The sequence below is a fragment of the Colossoma macropomum genome, unplaced genomic scaffold, assembly GCF_904425465.1.
Source record: "Colossoma macropomum unplaced genomic scaffold, Colossoma_macropomum, whole genome shotgun sequence".
NCBI lineage: Eukaryota > Metazoa > Chordata > Actinopteri > Characiformes > Serrasalmidae > Colossoma > Colossoma macropomum.
The window spans coordinates 31,868,486-31,889,425 of NW_023494801.1; the positions used below are offsets into that span (position 1 = coordinate 31,868,486).

At 39.1% G+C, this 20,940-nt stretch overlaps 1 protein-coding gene across 1 annotated transcript in view; it reads left to right on the forward strand.

Annotated features, from left to right (window-relative positions):
- The first annotated feature begins 913 nt into the window (after positions 1-913).
- ppp1caa (protein phosphatase 1, catalytic subunit, alpha isozyme a) overlaps positions 914-20,940 on the forward strand; it is a 29,335-nt gene continuing 9,308 nt past the window's right edge. The window contains exon 1 of the mRNA XM_036589209.1: positions 914-1,381. Within this exon, the coding sequence (XP_036445102.1) occupies positions 1,327-1,381 (55 nt within the window). The 5' untranslated portion in view covers positions 914-1,326. The remainder of the gene's footprint in view (positions 1,382-20,940) is intronic.

The following is a 20,940-nucleotide window of genomic DNA, read 5'->3' on the forward strand; positions in this document are numbered from 1 at the left end:
GAGTGTGAGTGAAGAGGTGAATGAACAAGAGAGTGCGGGAGTGAACTAGTGAGTAAGGGAGTGAAAATATGCAAGAAGGAGTGATTGAGTGAGGGATTGAATGAGAGAGTGAAGGGAGTGAGAGAATGAGGAAGGAAAGAGGGAATGAGGGGAGAGGAAGCGAGAGAATGAGCGAGTGAGGAAAGGAGTAAGAAAGGAGCGGTAAGGAGGAATCAAGTGAGGGAGAAATGGATTGAGAGAATGAGGGAGTGAGGGAAGGAGTGAGACAAGGAAAGAGGGAATGAGAGAGTGAGGGAGAGAGGGAGTGAGGAAGTGAGTGAGAGTGTGTGGGAAAAGGGGAGGGAGTGAGAAAATAAAAGAGTGAGTGAGTAAAGGAGTGTGGGGGAGAGTGAGAAAGTGAAGGGGTGAATGAACAAGAGACTGTGGGAGTGAGCTAGTGAGTAAGGGAGTGAAAATGTGCAGGAAGGAGTGATTGAGTGAGGGAGTGAACAAGTAAGTGGGCGTAGGAGCGAGGGAGAGAGTGGATGAGGGAGTGAGCCAGTGAGGGAATGAACTGATTGAATAGCAACAGACTGAGTCAGTGAGGAAGAGGGTGAGAGAGAGTGTGAAGGAGGGAGTGAGATGCATCTAACTTTAAAAAATGCACCTAACAGACGCTCGGAATCTCACTCCGTAGCCGCTCTTGCTGCCAGCTGTTTAAATTCACCCCTAAGTTTGCCCATCACCTCAGTGCTTGCTTAGCCTTCCCCCCACTTACGTCACACTATTACAACCCGGTGTCGTGAGCGACGTGAGAATCAACCAATCAGCGCCTAGAACCTCGTTTTCAAACGTGCGCCTCTGCCCAATCACCGCCGCTCGAAGCCTAACGTGCGCGCCGTGTCCCCGCCCACAGCCTCCTCCCTCCTCTTTTTTTTAAAGTTCCGTAGTGAAGGGAAACGATAACGCACGGGAAGAAAGGGAGAGCGAAAAAAGTGTTCAGACCGTTTAAAATCAGAATCAGAGTCGAGCGTGAAAGAGTGGAGAAGTGCAGCCAGAGTATTTTTTGTATTATATAAACCGTTTCTGGTTGAATATTTAATACGGGTAGCTAATAGCTTGCTAGCTGAACCTTAGCAGCGGCGAGCTAACGGACAACCAAACGACAAAGGAAACACAGCCAGCAAAGCTCAGAGTTTAATAACCAGTTATTTCCTTTTTTAACAACTTACCCGTTTTTGGGTTGGGGCCTTAATTTTTTATTTAGGACACAGAAGGTTATTCGAGACGATAAAAACGCCTGACCTGCTTGAATACACGACAAAAAATATTTAAAAAAAACTTAAAATGGCGGAGCCGGACAAATTAAACATCGACTCCATAATACAGCGCCTCTTGGAAGGTGAGGATTTGTTCATTTTCTGCATATTTCTATGTGTTTTCTCAATGAAAATACCTCAGTTTTTTGGGAGTCTGCACAAATATGTTGTGTTTTATCACGTAATAACGCGTTTAAAAGCGTTATTGTGTTAAAAATGTCCCGTTGTGTAGCCAGGTTAGCTGGCTAGCTTAGGTTGGCTAGCCGGTGCTTGGACCGTTAACGTTGCATTCACGCTTAAAAAGACGATTCTTTTCAGTTTTAAGGGTTCTTCAGTGAAGACTGTGGTTCTGTTTAGGACCACGAGTTCTAAACAGGAGCTTTCCATGCTCAAATGGTTCTTTGCATGGCGAAATGGGTCGTCAGATTGATACAGAATGTGTGTGTATGGGTCTATGAAGAACCTTTCTTAAAAAAATGGTTCTGTGCTGCACCAAAAAGGGTAAAGCTCGACATTTTATAGCAATAGAAGAACCATGTTGGTGCTATAAAGAAAAAGACTCTGTATAGAAACATATACAAGACATTCTCCATCAGTCTGAAGAACCATTTCGCCATGCAGAGAACCATTTAAGCATGCAAATGGTTCTACATAGATCTCGTGATTCTAAATAGAACCATTGACTTTACTAAAAATCCTTGAAGAACCAATTTTTTAAGGTTTGTACGACACAGTGGTTTGATTCCTTGCTGATGGATGTTAACCTGAATAGGATAGGAGATATATATTCTTCAGAAATCTTGTATTTCTATAAAAAACTGAATATTTTAGGGAAAACTACGTAGAAAACCAACGAGGGCTTTCCAAATGATGTAAAAACTAAAAATCAGTGAAATTTACATCATAATATTTGAATATTTGTACCAACCTTGCATTTCCCTAGTTATAGTTTAAGAAACAGCTTGCCGCTGTTATGTTCTCTTACATGAGATATTGAATTTAAAGGGGAATTCCTCCCATTTTTAAAAATATCTGCGTAGTTTAATGGTTAAGATGTAAACAGTCATTCAGAGTGGGTTGGTGTGAAATGCTCTGTTCTAGAGAAACAGTGGTGGTGATAGGAACCAGACATCGACCTCTAAAAGCTCCCTCATAGCAGCCAATTACATGAAATGCTTATGAGTTTGCTGCGTGATGTCTAAGATGTTGCTTTGAGAAGGTCTAAAATATATTTTTAAAAATATAACAATGGCAGAGAGATACATTCAGAGAGTATTAGGAAAGATAGTCTCCAAAGCAAAATTATTTTTCAGATTCACTGCTTTTTAATATCATTTTGTGTAGAAACTCTCATATGGAGGTTCACTGGCTGTTTTGGCATGTAAATAGCAAATTAAACAGCTGTGTTTGAATTGTAGATACTGTCAACCGTGGGTCCCACCCCCACCACTGTAAATAGACCTGCATCTGTAGGTTTCTCTATTTCACATCAAACCACTCTGAATGACTTGAATGAGATGTTTACATCTCAGCTGTTCAATTATGCAGAAATTTTGAGAAATCGGTGGAATTCCCCTTTAAGTTAGTAAAATTAATGCTTTAAATGGCTCACACACTACTCATTGTTCCTGCTTAACCATGTCTCCTGTTTCCTGCTTCATATTATCAATTACTATTATTATTAGTTGTTTAGTTGCTTTTCCTGCAATACTGAGTTAACATTGTCATGAATCTTCCTTCAGGTCTCCTATTTTAATCATTATTTTACTGAGGTGGATCGTATAGCTGTGCTTTAGTGTTTTCCTGATCCCAGCAAACAGTGTTTATAATATAAACTGAACGCTTGGATCAGAGAGACACTAAAAAGTGTAGTACAGGCAAACTTAAGGAGCAGATTTAGGGGGAAAAACATTGTAGACTATTGGAGCTGCACATGATCTCCATTACTGAAATGCGCTCTTGATTAGAGAAGATGGTGATGAGTTTCATAATGAACACAATGCTGCTACTGCGATTGCATTCATGTTAAGAAGTGGAGAGATGAATGCAGTAAATTCATATCCTGGGCATATAGTGATTGACAAATTCAAGGCTTAGTTTGATACGATATGGTAGTTTAGATGCAGCACTTTTCACAATATTGAAAATGTGACTCATTTCCATTTTAGCTTTACTTAGAATGTTCAACATGATAAAAATACAACATTTGAGACTTAAGAATTGCGAAGTTGAGGTTTGCCTGATCCATTCGGACTGCCTTCTTGGCAACAACCCGATACGGACACGTTAGTCCTAATAGAACGTGCTAGTCATGAGACAACAATCCAGTATAGTATCTTGTGATACAATGTGCTGTAGGGGTGGGTGACGTGAAAAAAAAAAATACTTATGTGCACACTTCGCAGTATTTTGACACATGCAAATGTACTAGACTCTCAGAAAAAAGGCGCTAAACTGTCACTGGGACAGGCCCCCTTCTCGTCACTGGGGTGGTACCCTCAATGGTACATCTCAGTACCTTTAGTCAGGAACATAATTGTAACATAATCCACTGAAATTATATTTTCTGAGTTATATTAACTCCACACACCCCGTCTCGTCTCCAGGCTATTTATTTTACTGTTCTGTTTTAAAATATTAGGTCATGAAAAAGTACAAATACATACTTTTCACCTGGGAAAAACTTATGTAAGCCACACAATTGGACCTTAAAACCACTGTTGTACCTTTGAGGGAGCATTTACACTGTTTTTCCCTTGTGAATGAAAAATGTACCTACACAGAACCTTTATTTCTAACAGCGTATTAATGCCACATTAAAGAAATAGTATCTAGAATTATGAATAAAATTATTTTTATACAAAGTTTTGTACGCAACCCTGTGCTACGCTGCACTAAATCCAATTAAGTAGGGCTAATTATGCTCTTTTTGTACTGAAACATGCAGCCAGCCGGTGTTTTTTTTAAGTACTGACGATATCCACAATACGCCCAAAAAAAAAAAGTGTTCGTCACAATAACAATGATGTCATGTTTGCCACTTTTAATATGCTGTATCGTTACAGCTTCTTTCTGTGTTAGTACTGTTGTTAATATTAGTTAATTTGTTATGTATGTTAAGAGATGTGGTTTTGTGAGTGCAGACATGTATGACATACTTAACAAACCAGACGAATGTTGAAGAGAAAGTTATTGTTAAGAGTGGGAGAAGTGAAACAGAAGATATTAGAAGAGATGAGTCTCTACATATCGCTGCTGTCAGACCAAAACCTAATTTCTCCATTTGCAATTTTTAAGTTTTTGACATAATTTGAAAATACCTACTGTCCTTTATATTGTGTGTACATTTTAAGTTGATTGGACCAAAACAAACGGGCCCAAAATGACTTGGAAAAATGTCTGTTTCCATTGACTAACATTAGAAGTAAGGTATGTTTTGTTTTTTTTTCCTTCTCCTGTAAAGTAAACATTGTGGAGATATGAGGTTTTGGTCAGACAGCAGCGATATATATGCAAGACCCGAAGGCATGTAATCTAGTGTAGTTTGGAGTCTGTCTCAGAGTGATAGGAATATGCAGATTTTGATAAAGTAATACAGTGAATCTTATAGTATTGCAAGTTGAGTTTTATGGGATTGCAAAACATCAATTGTTTGCATCAACAGGCTTCAGCGTCGCCCATTTTCAAGCACAGATGTCTATACTGTGCTGTTCTTTCTTGCATGCGTCACGCTGTGAGCGCAGATTAAGTTGCAGGATTGTTTGCTTAGCTGTGTCTTGTGACAAATCAGCCTAATAAGAGAGCCAAAAGCAATGTACAGCGACAGCTGCGTAAAGAGTTACAGTTCTCACCTTTTTTTCAATTGAGGACTGGTATGTGGTGTTAATGTTAAGTGACGATGCTGTTCTTTTAGGTGCAAATGCCAGATTCCGCTAAATATCAGAATGAAATTTGATATATTAGTAAGTCATGATGACTTTTTTGGACCTCAGTTGGTTCCAGTTTTAGTTTTTCTTTGTTTGTGGTGGTAGATAGTACTATACTTGCATACTGGTATCGGAGCTACAGTAGTAGTAGTACTCGTAATAATATATTTTATTGTACAGAGTGAAGTACTGGTAAGTTCTTGTTGTCCCCTTTGCTTTGCCCCATTTGTTTTCCTGCTTTTCATTGCCATTGGCACACCAGAAGTACCTTGGCAGCGTACCACTGTCTCCATGAGCTGAGTAAGGTGTGTTAGAACAGGAGAAACACAATAAGGTGTAATAAGTGCCTGACAGTTTTGTTTTGGATGCTGTTGCTTGGCAGCTCAGGGTTCAAAGTATAAAACCTCTCAGTCTCATATCGCTGATCTAATACGTTTACATGTGGTCATTTGGTGACATGCCTTCTCCAGAGTGGCTCACGACAGCATCGAGAATTTAAAGGAGTCCTAGCTTAGAAGTTTTATCTTAGCTTTATCAAGTACAAGTGTGAGTAACTTCGGGCCGGGAAACATTTCCTTAGTAAAAGATTGCAGCTAAAACCAAAATCTGGTCTGATTTGAATTTAGAAAAAATGGCCCTTTGGCAAGTAAATAGATTTATAAAAGCTTAATCATTCTGTAAGTGCATTTATATATAAATGACTGACTATCAGTTATTAGAAACTGCATAATCTGAGTTATTTTAATGATGCATTGATTTTAAAGGTTTGAAAAAGGGGAAGAAAGTAAACTGACCACTAACAGTGCACAGCCTTTCAGAGATTCCTCAGTACTTCATTGATAAAGACAATCTGAGAAGCCTTAAGAAGACTTCAGATGTTATATGGTTATTTTTAGATGCCCATAAATGCTTGTGGACTTCAGACTTCAGTTTCCTGCTGTAAGAGAAAACTGTAGGAGAATTTACAATCTATCTTACTCTTCTATAAACTGTCAACTGCTGATTTATTGAGAAGGTACATTTTAATAAATTTTCACTTGATTTTGATTCATTGCTTTGCTAGAATAGATCCACAGTGCAGGGCTGGCCAAAGAACAGCCAAGTAACAGTTGTTATTCTTCATATCCTTATTTACACACTTACATGGATCCAAGAACTCCTAACCTAAGTGCAGCTTCAGACTGTTGCTGTGTTTGCATACTTACGGCTTCATAACAGATCTTTTTTATTACTAAGCCTTTCTGTTTTAAATGGTGTCCAAGCAATGGAGTGAAAGAGCGTGCCGACTAATTGAGGAGGAGGGAGAAAGCAAGCAAGCAGGTAATTAAACCTGTTGGGTGTTGCGTAACAAGACCGTCTGCTGTAAAGCGACTGTCTCCTCTGAGCAGCTTCCGCTGTTAGTGGAGCGAGCAGTAAGGTCACGGCAGCTGAGGTCTGGCGTTTAGAGCTGTTCTCGGGTCAGTGACTGCGCCATTACAGGAGCAAACTTAACTCATGACAAATCCCAGCCTGTGGAGTAGAGCTGAAACAATGCACACGTTTTTTATTGAGTATGATTTTTTGATGAAGTGTGGTAATGTGTTGATTGTTCAGAGCTCTGATTGGTTTGGCTAGGTTGTCATATATAACTGTTTTCATTGCCTGCTTCACAGCTCTCTAACAAAATAAACCCCAAAAATCCCTAGAATTTAAAACTTTTTAAAAAGAAGCCTGTTGCATAAGCCCCACAGAGTCCCTGCCAGTTATAAACTGATAGGCTGCAGTGTTGATTACTGACGATCAGAGGAGAATGAGGGATGTGTTGGCAATAAAGTTTTAAATTTCAGTATATTTGTTTTTTTGCGACTGTATTAACATGGTTACACCCTTATATTGGAGTTGCAATCGGCACACAGACTGAAGACTCAAGAATCTTGCCTAGCTAGTAGCTAACGAAAGGGCAAGGAGAAAGATTCAAGATGGACATTGATAATTTAGAGATGAATGGACTTATTTGCTTTTATTAGCACTCCAGCTGGTTCCCTGATATGTTTAATCTGCAACAAGAAACTATCAAACACTAAACTCGCAAAGGTCAAGTCAGCCTTAAATGGTGCAGCGGTAACATTCTGGCGCCTCAGGCACCATTTAAGGTGGAACGGGAAAATTCAAGCAAGAATCAGTTGAATGAGAAGCGACTTCAGCCTCGTAAAAAGTCAAAACGTTGAGACATTTTACAAGAAACTATTCTTCTTTTGTGTAAAAGTTTCCTGCCGGAGATGTGAGAAAAGCACAGTAAGTCTGGGTTTTTGTTTATATTTAGTCTATGCTAGGACATTAGCACATGCTGAGACATGTTTACAGCAATGGTTTGATTTTTGTTGAAAGGGCAAAATGGCTCTTCACATTTGGGCTGCCGATCTCTGGTATTGGCAGATGATTAGGTTTGACTTATATTTCAAACCGATATCTGATGACTTTCAAGAGCAAAATATTCAGGTGATGCTGGGCTACTGCACTAAAATATTTGCATTTGTTGTTCATAAACAAATATTAAACGTTTCCCTGATTAGTCTCAGTTTATCGTTTATTTTATAAATGTTTATGTATAAGCATTGGCAGATTCATGTACATGAAAAATCAGATATCATCTGCCCACAGTTCCCATATCTGTGCATCCCTACGCTCTAAAAAAAGATGGTTCGCCAAGGGTTCTTTAGTAAAGGAACACTCAAAGGACACTCAAACCCTTTGCTTGATTAAAGTGTTCTTTGCATGGTTCTTTAGACTGATTCTGATGGAGAATGTCCTATGTGAATGTCTTTCTGTGTAGCACAAAAAAGAGTTCTTCTATTGTTGTGATGCCAAGCTTATAACAACAAAAGAACGCTTTTGATGCTATATAGAACCCTTTTCACAAAGGGTCTATATAGAACCATCTACAGCGCATTCTCCATCAGTCAGAGGGTTTTTTTGAATATTCGTGGTTTTCCATAGAACCATTTTATTCACTGAAGAACCCTTGAAGGACCATCTTTTTAAGTGTGTTACTTTGCTGCGTTCTGCAGATTCATATATCATGCTTTGATGTGAAGTATATTAAAAAACAGCTGATAACCTGTAAAGTTAAATGGTTAAAGATAAGCCTAATTTATTTTTAATACAGTAAATGACTTGTTAAATTATGTGAATACCTTGATTCATCAAAACTCACAGCATGTGGTAAAATAACATTGTAATTGGGTAGCTGGCTGATTTTGCATATTGCGGCCTTCTGTAAGACCACTCTGTAAGACCACTCTGACAAAAAACAGTCATGTACTGGAAATGTTACAATGTTCTGCTTATATTTTGGAACGTATTTAACAATTTACCTGTTATTCCAAGGGGCAATATTGCAAAGACCCTGATCTCAATCACGATTAACAGAATATAGATAATGCAGCCGTACCATGGAGGACCTGCCACACTTTTTCTTAATTCCCCTTTCATATTCTCTGCTTCTCTAAGTTTCAGCCTCAGTCCAGACACTCCTGCTGTTGCTCGTAGTGGACCAAGAGGGAGATTCTCCGATCTGAAAGGGAGTTGATGTAAGCTGGTGGTATGAGCTCTTCTGAGTCAGATTCTGGCATCAGCTCAGCACACTGCTTAAGCCCATGTGGTGGATGAATGTCAAAAGGTTTTAGCAAGCGGCGCTTTTATCTCGTCCGTGTTTTGATTGAAAGCTCTTAGTAGCCTTCGTTATTCTTAGAGGGCCTTTTTGTCACACTATCCAAATATAAAATGCTTTACTGGCTAAGTACCAGACTGATTTTGGATTGTCTTTGTTTCTGTCCTCATGTTTAGGTTTATAAAGATGATTTTTTTATTATGGTATGGTGTAAACGTTTATCGTTAGTACCCAACATATCACAGTTGCACATTCAGTATATTCTTAAAATAAACTGAAAATGTTTAAGTGCTAAAACACATTGGAATAATTTTACCACAGGTGATTTTACCGCAGGTGATACTTTTTTGTAGCACTAAAATAAATTAAACAATCTAATTGAGTGTGTAATTATCATTGGGGATGCACTGATCAGTGATTTTTACAACCAAGTTGTTAAATGGCTGATTTGTTTTAGCCAGTTTTATTGGCTTTGGTTTAGTTCACACTGTATGGTCTAAATGAACACCTGAAACACACCAGCTTATTTCCAGCTTTGTTAGCCGGTCATGATATAAATAACGTTTGCTCTTTATTGGGCCAAGGTGTCAAATTCATGAAAAATGCAAAATCGCCTGGTTGCCTAGTGAGCATGCCGGTTTAGAGCAAAAAACTGCCAGTTTAGATCTTCTTTGATTGTGAGTCATTACTTTTCATGTTATATAGTATTATTCAAATTGCTTCCACTAGTACTTTTTAAAAATTCAGTAGTTGCACATTGATTTATTATCTGATTTATTCAAATTTAGTTGTATGGTTATAAATGGCTGTTGTACTGCAGTATAACATTAAAACCAGTTGTGCTGGTAAAAGAATATTTTACAGGCTTTGTATGTTTGTTGATATTTCCGAGTGAGCGCTCAAATACCCGTCCTCAGAATCACCCCTAAAAACAATCTTACTTGAGTCAAAGTCGCCTGAATTTTTTTGAGCACTAATTTAACGCATGTTAGTGCCAACATTAAATCAGTGTTTGTCAAGCCAGCTGTGCTAAACATCCATTGAAACATTATTTTTTATTTCATTTTTCCACTTGAGTGAGTTGTTAATGTTGTAGGGATTAGTCAGATTTCTGTCACTTTCTATAGCGTTCTAAGCTATATTTAGAATAGTACTGTGCAAAAATGTGGTTAACTAGTTGCTGTGGTAGTTTCAGAGCAGCAATAAACATACCTGTGGTTTGCGCTGTAAAGATGAGATGGTTCTGCAAACTCGTTCTGCGTCTGGGGGGATATTAACCTCTTGTCACAAATTTTGTGAGATATGTGCTCTTTTAGCTTCAGTGGTCGTGTGAAAAGAGGTGCGGTACATTGAGCTTTGAGGGGATGTGATGCAGATGCCTAGCAGAGATATATGATGTAATCTGTACCAGCTGTAATTTATTTCTTATATAATTCATTTCTTATTAACTTTTATTTCAGGCTACAGTTGTTGTGGCTTAAAAAAAGCTGAATAATTGAATACCAGTGTAACTAACAAGTCTAACAAGCCAATTAACATCCTGTTTTTAGTTTGTGAAAGGCAGTAAATAGTGCATAGCTGACAGGTGGACAGGTTGAGCGCCGGGCAGTTATACAGAAAACTCTCACGCTGACTTTGAGAGCACCTTCTGCTGGCAGTATTGTTGTCTATAGTCACTGTTTATCTTGGGGCCGTGAGAAGGTTGTCTGCCAAGCAGGGCAGAAAATAAACAAGACTGATAATGGCAGTATTTATATCCTGTTATGTAATTCCGCTGACCCTTTTCCTCCCCCCCCCCTTCACCGGGCTTGATGTTTCCACTGATGAAACTTAAGAGCCACAAGTTTTACACTTTATTATGTTTAGAGCTGTTGTCAACTGTTGGATAAGTTGGATAAATTAATCGATTAAAATTGATCTGTGAATGTTAATTATTTGGCCATTCGCATGACGATAATGCATATTTTCAATTCTCCTACGGCGCCAAGAAACAGCCTGATGGACATTTATGTGCACTTTGTGTTTTTGTGTATTTCGAAGCCTTCCTAATTTTTAATATTAACGTATTTGGAAAGAATGGGCATAGTTTGTTGTTCAGTTAAGTTATTGTTGGCCTTTAAAAAAAAAAAAAAAATCAGATTATGCATTCATCAAAATAATCATTAGAGTACTCGATTGCTGATTTCATGCATAATCAACCCTAATTGTATTTCAGATAGTTTGAATAATTGAATATAACATGAATGTCTTTGCCGTTTTCAGTGAATTCAGTAGTAGATGTGTTAGTGCTTCTGGAGAATTGCTAACTATGCCGGAAACCGGGCTAAAAGAGGATTTTTACCCCCTGCTCTTTACCCTGTGTGCTCGAGGTTGCTGATCCACTTGAAGAGTGGAAAAAAGTGTGCTGGGGATTAGCCGACGCTGACATGGCTGGTCAGTGCTTGTGCGCAGGCAGCCGTCCGCTCGGCATCACTGTTTAGTCTGTGCTGTTTCTGAGTGACTGAGTGTTCTAATTCAATGGTGTTGAGTTGTGAAGGTCCACTCGGCTTACTGCGTGTGTGCGCGCTTGTGTGCACAAACCTGCGTCATTCTCTTGTGTTTCTAGTGTTCCAAACAATGAATTCAAGTGACTCATGTTGCATTTCCTGTATTTAGTCTCAACATGTGTGGGAGAAATTAATGCAAATGAGCTCTCCAATCTGCAGTCATTCCTTCTGACATGCATCACCATGGTTTGGTCCTTATCCCTCCGCACTGCCCGGTGATCCTTCGGTCACTTAAAGCATGTAGCGCTGCTGATCACTGATAGTTACTCATCTGACTGAAGCATAGTCCCATTTGCATGAAATTGTCATTGACAGGCATATTGCTGGGCTGTATGTCAATACCAGTGTGAGTAATACACCTTGATACTGTTTTTAAGGTTGAAGTATTGATATTGATAGTGTTTATTAATCCGTAATAAAATTAATATCCATTGTACAGTGTTTATATAAACATATATTGTGCTTTACACATTGTGTTCATTAGCTGACAGTTACCTGCGATGTACACTGTTGCTGGGAGCTTCAGACTCCAATAGAACAATTTAAAATACGTCAAATTGTAATGAATATGGTTTTTATGGTCTTTTTTTCCCCTGTCTGGTCAACTTTTACAAAGCAAACCTGTCTAAGCTTCTCTTTGGTGTAATTAAGAGAAGAAAACTGAATAACAGTCCTCTTAAAACAAGCAAAACAAGACATTCTTTTTCTCAAAAGCAACAGTTATGAACTTATATGACCGATTCCGATTTCTTTACAGCTAAATTGGCTTATGGCTAATTATTATTAACCTTTTATTATCCAAAGCTCACATTTTTTATGAGCTAGACTTGCACTATATAAAATCAGTTTGCTTTTTAATGGGCTAAATTGACAATTAATGCCAGTTAATTTTAATTTAATTCAGTTGCTTGTTTAAATAACGTGAATCATATGAAGTGTCATGCATAACTGTTTTGACATTTTTGTGCAGGTGTAGCAGCAGCAGTATTTTAAACAGTGTGAATACACCTACCTTATTTACCTCATAACTGACAAAAATAATTCAATAAATTAGCAGCGTATTTGAGCAAATATCAAGACACACAGTGGTAGCTTTAACACAGCACTCTTAAGCTGCCCTCTAGTTTCCCCTGCATTTGTTGCCATCATTGGATTTGCTTTAAAACCTCACTGTGGGGTCAGGACAGTGCACATGGACGTCCGTGTGATGGCTGATCGCATACGAAACCAATTAAGAGTTGGGTCATGACTTGCGACACTCATTTAAGTGGGATTAGGCTACATGTCAGTGCTTTAGCTTGCAGAAGAATCCATTACAGCAGACTTGTTCAGGTGAGGAATACACACTACAACTGCTGGTGAAAATCAGAGGCAAAGTGCAGAAATGCCTGTGCAAGATAATTGCATCCTAAAACGAATAATCCTCAAAGTAAACAAAAATAAATCTGTGAATCAATATTTAAATGTAATAAATGAAAAGGGTATAAAGATTGGTTTTGCACTAGCAAAACGGCCCACTTGTTGATCCTTGCTTTGCAGATTTTATTTATTATTATTTTTTTTAATAGGAAGGATTTATTTGTAAGTTTTCTTGCTATTTAATACGTGGTCAATGTTAATATTTTAAAGATTTTGTGGACAGTGCTGGTTTTTAGGGGTGAGAAATTCAGATAACTCTAATATCGGCCAACATAGTTTTATTTTTAGATTTTAGAAATGAATTTATACTTCAGTCATTTTTGTTACACAGTGCTTCATTCATTGATATGATTCAGTTTTCAATTGTAACACTTATTAAACTCAAACAGCAGAAATCTGCCTTATATATTGTAGCCTTGGGCAGAACTAGCTAGAATGCTTTGGGCTTTAGGTTCCTGTGTATCACCTCTTATTTTTAATTAGTTGTTTTAGTATACAGTGCTTTTTTATGTATTATAACATATTATTCTCATCCTTAAACAGACAATGCCTTGTATTGAGCTGTCCAGGGGCACTGCTGTCTAAGCTTTTGTATTACCATGATGAGATTGCGAGTACACATCCTGGTGGTCTTGGGACCAAAAAACACGCTTATTATCAGTGATATTATTGGATGATACCAATAGTACCTCAAGTCGTCAATGTCTGCTAACATCAGCCAACCGATACATGGATCGGGTCCTATTTTGGATGTGTCACAAAGTGCCCCCATTTGTGTAGGAAACATTTTCTGAATCTCAGTAAGCAAGGACATAAAATGGCCCTTAAAGTATTTCCTACCTGCCTACTATTCATTATTTACGTTTCAGTATGTGCTGTACCTTCCTCTGTACTTGCTGTGAATGTACTGAATGTACGTGACCTTCCACCCGGCTGATTTTCCTCATCGGTATGTTTGTTTACTAACTGCCCTCAGATCATTGCTGCGTGTGCATCCACCCCCTGCATTTGGTCTAAGCTCAGGGTTGCTTATTGGCCCCAAGGCTAATTTTAGAGTAAGCGCTGTCAGGGCTTTAGCCGCCCTTAATCTGGGTTTAAAGTGACGACCAGCACCACCCTATTTATACTCACTTTTCACTGGCTGAGCTGAAAGGGCTTCTGGTCATTGGTCAGGCCCTGAACTCGCTCTGTCACTGCATGCACACACTGTTTCGACAGAACCTGCAGTTCACAAGCTCCGCCCAGTGAGCGCTGACCCTCCCTGGACTGCGATTCTGCCCCACATTCACTTCTCTACCTGTTCTATTCATAATTCCTCATTTAATAGGGAATAGAAAAGCGATATCGTTGTTATTTGTCTATAAATAACTCAAAACGAGAAGTAGAGGTCTCCACACAGCAGTAGCTCGTGCCATTATTTGGAGTGTTGATGAAGTTAACTGCGTTAAGGAAGGAATGGTTCTTCTATATCAGAGTTTTTTTTCCTTTCACAGTGACGTTTATGTTCATTAATGGTCAGTAAATCCTTAATGTCTTAGTGTTTTTGAAATCATTCACTTCTCAATTCGGCCCTCAGCTAGTCATTTTTCTCACTTCCAGCTCACAGCCTGCCTGAATTCTGGTGATCTTCTCATCTGCTGTCTTGTATTCTCTTGCTCTGTTCTAATGCAGCGTGCATTTTAGTGTCATTCTACTAGTGAGTGATGGGCCAATAAGTCATCATTATCACCAGAAATTGCATCACAATAAGCTTTTCTTAGCACGTCTTGGGTATCATGTGTACTTAAAGAACCCTGACCAGCTGTATATTTCATTAAAAGGGATTTGGATTTGGCTCCCAAATGGCGTAGCTGGCATCATATTTGGGGTATAAATACAAAGACAGATAACATGTGCACTGGCCACTTAGGCAGCCAAGCCAGTGAATCTTAAAAATGAGGAATTTATGGACATAGTAACGGAAGCATGTCTATCGTACGCATTAACAAACATGGTTTAGTACCAAAAAAGCAGTCAGGGGTTGCTTTGAAAAAGGAAGTACTTATTAAAAACCTTACATTAATGGGAATGCTGCCTTCATGACCCCATCAGTCTATTTCCACTCGAGGTCCAGTCTAGGTTATTTAATTCTGTACTGTTTACTGCAGTGATCACATTATCTATCGCAGTGGTTACAGTTAACGCAATGCAAAAAAATCTGATTCGATGTAATTTGTTTTGTATCTGACCATATAGAACAGAGTCTCCGAAACCATCCCAGCACATAGATGATTCTTATATGACAGAGCGAGCATCACTCTGAACACTCTCTCTACCAGTTAAGATGTTAACACCAAGATGCTTTGGGAAACTGGGGTCAAAGCTCTGCATTTTTTAGTGGCCAGAATGTAAGATATTGTGGTCAGGGGCACCAGCAGTAGGAACGGTCTACCCTTGTTTGTGAGAATGCGAGTTTGAATTGAAAAAAACGATTGTTAAAAATTATGAGCACAGTTTTGATCCGTTCCAACTTCTCAATGTCCTTATTGTTCACAATCTATTTTAGTAATGTTGGTCAGTTATATGCAGTTAATAATAAATGGTCAAATTTAGTGGCAACAGGTCAGTTAATCTGCAAAATGGTCTGCTTCATTTCCAGCAGGCAGCAGCACCTTGCCTGAAATTGGTGCAAGTAAACGGTCCAACAAGAATCTACCCCTTTTTCACCTTCGTCCTACTCTGTTCAGAGCAAATTATCTTCACGACAAAGGCTTGTTCTGCTGCCTTGTGTGTTGTTCATGATGCATGTGATGTTATTGATTAGGGTGTCTACCTGCGGTTCATTTCAGGACACGTTTTATCACATTATTGACAGATTTGGATCACCTACTTAGACTAATGTGAACCATCGACTTAGAACGATTGCATCTGAGCAAAAAAATGTAATGTGTATGTAACCAAACTCAGCTGATTCAACTCAGGAGGTGATTTTCAAACTGTTCACGTGCCAAACTTGGTGTGATAGAGCACGAAAGCACAAACTGGATTGACTGAGAGCCACTTAATTAAAAACCGATGTACAGTGAAAGCACAATATTGTAATCTCAAGCATCTTTAGCAGTAGAACGTATATAATTTTATCACACACGTTAGGCTTTCTCTTTTCTTAGTAATGTTATCTAGCTCTGATCTTGTTTTAATGATGCACAGTACTATATTCCTTATGAAAGATCATGTTGAAATCCTGAACAAACCACTGTCCCTCTCTGGTAGAAGGGACATTTGAGGGTATGTTTGATTTGTCTTGGCCTTTATCAAGAATTGCCGGGTCATTTTTGTGGTTGGGGCATCTTGTACTGAAATGTAGGCCTTGTGGTGCTGTTACTTCACTACAGCTGCAGAACCATCTGTTCTGGCAGTGGCTTTTACCTGTAAAAATTGTTTACTGTGAGGTGTAGGTTGGTGGGATCGAGTCTTTGATCATACACAAACATGCGCCTTTCCGCATTCCACTAAGCTGTGCCTTGCGTAACAACCTGTATCTATGACTCACTGTAATACATTCAGAGTGTCTTTTCCTGCCTGGAGGCATCCATGTGAAATTTATATTTAAAGCGGAGAGCTTGACTGTTGTGATTCATTTTGTGACGCTGTACTTCAGGCCCGCCTTGGCTGCTTTTGGCTGTGCAGGGGAAGTGCATATTTTAGTATAGGATGAATAGGAAGCTGGCAGAGTTAACCTGTAGCTGACCCTCACTCACTCGCACGCTGAGGAGCAGGCTTCTCTGGTGCTTTTCCTTCTCATTTCAAATGAAATAAATTGGCTCCAGTTCAGCGCGCTATTCAGAGGCAATCATGTTCTTCGCTTCAGACAGATCAAACGCTCTTTTGTCGCGCTGCTCCTGGCCACGCTCTTCGTTTTTTTACATTTTGGGGAAGCCGGTCTAAAAGGGCATGTTTGAATAGTGCCGTAGGTCTGTGATGTGTATGAACCGACTGTGTGTTTGGACAGCGCTGGTCTTCCTCCCTCCTCTCTGTTTCCCCAGACGACCTGGGGCACATCGGTTGTTAATGTCCGTCTTCCGAAGCAAATGCATGGCTGAGTGCAGGATCGGTTGACCTATTTAATTCCCCAGCCTTGTTTGTTTGTATTGTGTCATGAATAATTGATTGCATAAAAAGCTTTGATTGCACATGATCTGGAACGCAGGGAGACGTGATCACTGACTAATGCATTTCTTGGAGAGCGCCTTCCTTACACAGCTCCAACCCGTTTGAATGTACAAGATGAACACTGAAAGCGGTAGTTTGGTGAAAAATCTAATTTTCACAATTTCCCTCTAGCCCACGGGTCGCAACCCAAATGTTAAGAAGAGCCATTTTGTCCTTTAAACCAAAATCAATCCACCTTGGGAGCCACAACGTTTTATGCCCATTTTATTGAAGTAACGTTTTACCATCATGGCTGTAAATATATCTCAGTATGTGCTGATTTCTTAGTATAGGCAAAAAAATATAAATGAAAAGACAAACTTTGCTTTGCTTTAAGCTTTAGCTCAGCTATAGCTGCTTTTCTAGCATCTTCGGCAGGAAACTTTCACTCAAAAGTAGAACAGTTTCTTGCGAAATATCTCTCAATGTTCAGCCTTTTACGAGGCTGAACTCGCTTCTCATTGTCCAGCTTCAATTTCCCATTCCACCTTAAATGGTGCCTGAGGTGCCAGAATGCAACTGCTGCACCATTTTAAGGTGTAACGGGATAATTCGAACAAGAAGCTGGCAAATGAGAAGCGACTTCAGCTTCTTAACTTTGTGTTTGACAGTTTCTCGTTGCAAATTAAACATATCAGGAAACTGACACCGAAAAGATTCAGACTTCAAGATGCATACTTGTCCATGGTTATAGGTAACAGCATGTTATACAGTGTCAAAAACTGCATAAGCAAGTCTGAGATTACTTAAAAGCTCAAGATTATTTGACATTTGATGTGAAGTGGTGTGGTAAGTTTACATTAACTTCAGACATTAAACGTATATTGGATAATCAGCTACATTTGGGGTAACAGTGAGATTCTCAGACTAAATATTTCAATGCTATAATCAAATATAGCCGATCTTCCGGTGCTTGTTTGTTGTTTGAAGCTTGCTTCTTTAAGGAATGCATCAGTAAAATTGCCCGGTTCTGTAGATGCCTCTAGCAGGTTTGGGGGGTTGCGTTTTGTCCATAGGGGATGCATGATACTGTGAGTTAAATAGCTCACTATTCTTGGTCGTATCCCGTGATTCCAAGAGCCCTTTATCAGTTTTTTGTTGTTATTGTCTATCCCTGTTCTCCCCCCTTCTCTGTTTGTACCCCATGCTCCTCTGCTTTAAATTTAAGTCTGTGAACACACAAGCCTTGAAGAACTTTTTGGCCACATTTATCGAAGGGCCTCTCTGTTGCAATTACAGATGAGTGAAACATAAAATCTTGTAGGAGGATAGTCTGTATTTTTGTCTTCCCCTCATAACAGGATCGGTTGATATTAAAAGCACCTTTTAATATCTTAGTTCAAAGAAGACATGCTTTATGATCAGTACTGGGCTGTGCAGTTGCAAAAAAGTGCATTTCTGTGTACTGTTAGGCTGCATTCACAGTGCGTTGTGGTTTCATTATTTATTTATTTTTTTTATCTCAGATCTGTCATTAGTGCGAACAAACTTCTGCCTTGAAGTGACCTCCGTGCACATCATGAACAAATACAAACCAAAAAAAAAGAGAACAAACTAGCGCAAACATTCAGCAGAATTTCTGAAATAGATGATCACGCTGTTTTATTAAGATAATGTGCTGACAATTGGCAGCTTTCACTAGATGGAAGCTGCACAGGCTAATCTGGTAAATTTCACAACTAAAAAATCCACCATGAAAAACTCTGCTTATTAGTTCAGGAGTAAAATGTTCTTGCACAAAAAAGCCTTTTTCTAGAAAGGAAACTGATGATAAATAAGACGTAATTAACAGAACCGTAGCTCCACTCCAGTGCTGCAGTATTAATACTATTAAAGACAGTTTCTCCTGTTTGAGTCAGTCATAATTAACAATTCACAGCTGACAACTGGCAATCATATCTGTCAGCAAAGCAGTCAGGTTTAACGAACTATTGGAGTGAAAAATTTAAATGAAAAATATAAATATAAATTTTGTCCGCTGCGGATATTTTTTGGCCCTTTAAGTTTCAGATGCAATTTTATCATCATTTATGATCAGATCCAGTGTGTCCATTCTAGGACCACTTATATGAAGAAGTGGAAATCCCCACAGGTGTTTGAAAAAGGGGAGTTTAGGTCACAAACAGGTGTGGCGTAAATAAGGACCTGATATCATTATGCAAGTCATATGGATTAGATTGAGCGCGGTGGCCCAAACAGCTAAAATACAGGTGAATGTAATGTAATCCAGCGAGTGCATGTTTTAATGTTTATTGGTCATTTGGGGTCACATGATGATGTAGTTATGTGGAAATGGATGTGGTTGCCTGACTGGTTAAAACTGGTTTCTGTTCAGCAGTTCTGTTATTTACCTCTTTAACGTGTATTATATCTCTCCTCTCTCTTTTATTCTCATTGTTCTCCTTTCTTTTGTCTTTCTTCCTGTGCTGTCACTTGCCGTCTCCTTTTCTCTCTCTCTCAATTATGCTCTCTTCCTTCTCTTTTTCTCTCTCTCTCTCTCGATTATGCTTTCTCTTTTACTTGTGCTCTTTTCTTTCTTTCTTTAATTCTTTATTTCTTGCTCTCTTTCATTTTCTCTTTCTCCTACTTTTTTCCACTTATGCTTTCTTCATTTCTTTCTCACACTTGCACTCTCTCTCTCTCTCTCTCTCTCTCTCTCTCTATGTATATATATATACACACACACACACACCCACACACACCCACACCCACACCCGTCTCTTGATCTCTCAATGTTCACCCAATGTAACATGTAAAAAGAAAAATAAAAGTTGAAAAAGGTTTTTGATGTAACGTTTCCTTCCTTCAGAGTTCTGTGAATTTGTGTTTTTTGTGGCCATCCCGGAACAGCAGACTTGAACCTTGCATTGGTTTCACAACGGTTTGCTCGTCCCTCAGGCTGTGTGTGCATGACATACAGATGCAGACTGAACTGTGCATTCACATTCTGTTTACGTGCTTGTTTATGACAACAGCAGCGCATGAAGGACACAGCTCTGTGAAACCTATATGGCATTTTATATTATATCAGCATGTTGGTCCTGCAGTGGAAGCAGAATACAGTGAAAATGCAGTGCTCTGAATGAACGTACAGCACTTGGATCCCCCTGAGGGTTGAATTAGGAGGAGTTGTCAGCCCTACTGGAACTGATTCATTTTTGGCAGAATGGGTGGTCATTTTCTGAGGTTACTTGCTAGCAGTACTGCAATATTTTGCATGTAGTTAATTTACAGGAAATCCACTTTAAGTGTTTAATGTGTTTATAGATGACTTACTACAAAAGTATGGACAAATTCTGTCTTCAGGATCACCGTTGCTGCTAGCTTTAGCACTGTGATGTACTTTTTGTCAGTGTTTATAGACAACAGTACGCCAGAAACTACGTAAGGATGACTGTTAGAGATTCCTGAACAGCTCTACACAGTTTGAGGTATGTGTGGTATTTAGACATGAGGTTAGCTCATTGCTAATTGGTGTACATAACCTTCCATCACTTAGTAGCTACATTAGTCTCATAGCTCTTGTGCAAAACTAAAGATGCAAGTTTAGACACCAAATATGACTGAAATGAGCTACGTTTGGAGTAAAGGGAGAAACTGTAAATATTTTTTGCTGAGCTGTTCCTTCAAAGCACCTCTTTCGCAAGAGATGTGTATCATAGGCTGAGCTTCTTAGCTGGAGTCTTTTTTCTAGTATAAAATAGCAAACAGGCCTTTAAACAGTCTGTGGTGTTGTTGTTTAGAGGGCTGATTTCCTGTGGTCTCCATGTTGCAGCAGCAGCTGGTCTGTTCAGAGACGTGGAGCTGACAGCACAAGTGTGCATTCAGATGGGTCTCTGTAACTGACAGGGAGATGTGGGCTGGTAGATGCTCACTCTCTTGTTTGAGCTAATACATTTTTCCCCTTATTT